The 2,804-nt window shown below is 64.8% G+C and overlaps 1 protein-coding gene across 1 annotated transcript in view; it reads left to right on the forward strand.

Moving 5' to 3' along the window:
• The window catches only part of FSCN1 (fascin actin-bundling protein 1), a 22,540-nt gene extending 20,413 nt beyond the window's left edge, over positions 1-2,127 (forward strand). The window contains exons 4-6 of the mRNA XM_005878948.2: positions 36-157; positions 367-534; positions 910-2,127. Of these exons, the coding sequence (XP_005879010.1) occupies positions 36-157; positions 367-534; positions 910-1,112 (493 nt within the window). The 3' untranslated portion in view covers positions 1,113-2,127. The remainder of the gene's footprint in view (positions 1-35; positions 158-366; positions 535-909) is intronic.
• The last annotated feature ends 677 nt before the right edge of the window (positions 2,128-2,804 follow it).

The raw sequence follows: 2,804 nt of genomic DNA on the forward strand, positions 1-2,804 counted from the left end.
CTGGGGGCTCCACCTGACCGTCCCGCCCCCCCCAGGAGTGCCAGCTGCTACTTTGACATCGAGTGGCGCGATCGGCGGATCACACTGCGCGCGTCCAATGGCAAGTTTGTGACGGCCAAGAAGAACGGGCAGCTGGCCGCCTCGGTGGAGACAGCAGGTAGCCGCCTGAGGGTGCCCCAGGCCCCCCTCCCTGTGGGGTGCAACCGGTGGTCACTCACCAACACCCCTGAGGCCTGCCCTGTGCTGGGCGTCCCCCAAACTCCCTGCCAGCCTCACCCCAGGGCTGGCTGCAGGGCCACCCCAGGTTCCCGCTCAGAGCGTCCCAGCCACACCCGCGTGAGCTCACGCCCCTCCTTCCTGGGCCAGGGGACACGGAGCTCTTCCTCATGAAGCTGATCAACCGCCCCATCATCGTGTTCCGCGGGGAGCACGGCTTCATCGGCTGCCGCAAGGTCACGGGCACCCTGGACGCCAACCGCTCCAACTATGACGTCTTCCAGCTCGAGTTCAACGACGGCGCCTACAACATCAAAGGCAGGTTCTCCTGGGGGCGGTCGCTGGGTGGACAGGGTGGGCCCCAGTGTCCGGGCCGAGGAGAGTCCCCCCGTCCGCGGCGCTGTCTCTGGGCCTCAGCCTGGCCTCCCTGTGACTGGGCTTGGGCCATTCCAAGCCCCAGAGGGCAAATGTCTTGAGGCCACCGGTGACCCTGGATCGGAGGGAGACTTCCCAGCCCACCCCGGACCGGATGGGGCAGGAGGAGCCAGGTTCCGGAAAGGATGGGCAGGGGAGGACGCACCCTGAGTTATGGGACCAAAACCCTGGATGGGTGCGAGGGAGGCTTGGGTGGAAGCGGAGAGTGCAGGGTGGGGAACAGAACGGGGCCTGACAGGGTCTCGCTCCTCCCCCCAGACTCTACAGGCAAGTACTGGACGCTGGGCAGTGACTCCTTGGTCACCAGCAGCAGTGACACCCCTGTCGACTTCTTCTTTGAGTTCTGCGACTACAACAAGGTGGCCATCAAGGTGGGCGGGCGCTACCTGAAGGGGGACCACGCGGGGGTCCTGAAGGCCTGTGCGGAGACCATCGACCCTGCCACACTGTGGGAGTACTAGGCCCCGCCCCCGCATCCCCCTCCCCCCCTCCCGCTAATTCCTCTCCAGGTGGCCCGCCAGGGTGGCGAGCCCCTTGCCTTTCCTACGGTGTCCCCCCTGCTGCCCTGTGTGGCCCCTCCCGGGCGGGCGGTCAGCGCTGCGGCCTGGCCCTTAGCAGGACTGGGGACCCTCTGCCCTCTCTGCTGTGGGCGAGGCTGGCACCTCTTCTGACCTCAGACAACTCTGAGCCTTATTTCCCCAAAGTGGCTGAGGAGCAGTGGGGGCTAGAGCCCTGGTGTGCGGGGGTTTAACTGGAATCTCCTGCCCCTCCCCCCAGCCGAGGTTCCCCCCAACTCCCCAGGGGCCGGCCCTTGCCCCAAGCCCTTCGGTGGCCCCTTGGGAGGAGCGCCTGCAGGGCCAGGGGCTGAACCAGAGTGCCCGTCACCTGTCCCCTCCGCACGGAGAGGACTGCCCTGCCCTGCACGTCCCCTGTGCTCCGGGGACCCTGCCCCTGTCTCTCTCACCCTGGCCAAACTGGAAGCAGAAAATGACCAAATCAGTATTTTTTTTTTTAATGAAATGTCATTGTTGGAGGTGGCGCAGGCAAGCCTTGGGCAGCATCTCCAGGCCTTGGTGCCTCTGCTCTCGCTAGTGGTGGGGCAGGGAGGGCACCTCCCCAAACCCAGAACCTGCCTCCACCTCCCAGGGGTGCTCACTGGCCCTGCCCTCCTGCCCCCCTGTCCCCCCAGCCAGAGCCTCCAGCCAGCGTATTGGTGCTCCTTGTCTGACTGGATTCTGGGTCTCAGGGTGGGACAAAGCCGGGTGTCACCCTCAGCTGGGAGCCTGTGAGGAGACACCCAGCCCTGACCCTTGGCTCCCAGCCGCACCCCTGCCAGCCCCCCACCCCCTGTCCGCCATGCATCTCACTCTGGGTGTCTTGGTCTTTTATTTTTTTGTAAGTGTCTTTTGTATAACTAAATGCCCATGATAGTAGCTTCAGACTGGAAAGAGCAAATAAAATAACACAAAACCAGCACCGAGGTGGTCTGTGTGTGTCGGATGAGAGCCGCGGGGAGGGGCGGGCCAGGCTCTGAGTAGCCAGGACACCTCCGGGGACAGGACCCTGCAAAGGGATGGTCTGTTCCTGCACTGGGGTCCGACTTCCTGGTTCCTCCATGTCCTGCCGCCTGGGGCCTCAGGCCGGGGCAGGAGGCTTTGCGGTGATCTGTGCCTGCAGCCTGCACGTTTAGAGCGTAGCCATCAGCGCAGGAGGGCCTGTTCCAAGGGGCCCCGGCCCCTTCCAGTGGGCTGTGAGGCGGCACAGGGCCTGGGAGGGCGGGCTGTGAGGCGGCACAGGGCCTGGGCTGGCGGGCTGGATGGCCCAGCTTGCCAACCAGGTGAGTCCCTCCATCACAACAGGGTCCTGGCCCAGCTCTGGGTGGGAGGGAGGCCTTTTCCCACCTGCAGTTTCCAGGTGCAAGGAGAAACCTGGGTCCTGAGCCCACGGCGACCACCACGTGGCCAGCAGCGGGGACGCCTGGCAGATGACTCTGGGCTGGCCCTTCTGCCTTTCATTTAATCTAGGGCACCCCTTGGTGGGGGTGCTGGGTACCCATCTTACTGAGGGCCAGAGCAGCAAGACAACCTTCCGTGTGGAACAGGGTGCCACGTGCGTGTGCAATAAGGCGGTGGTTGAGGAGGGACAGGGATGTG

The sequence above is a fragment of the Myotis brandtii genome, unplaced genomic scaffold (assembly GCF_000412655.1).
Source record: "Myotis brandtii unplaced genomic scaffold, ASM41265v1 scaffold579, whole genome shotgun sequence".
Taxonomy (NCBI): Eukaryota; Metazoa; Chordata; class Mammalia; order Chiroptera; family Vespertilionidae; genus Myotis; species Myotis brandtii.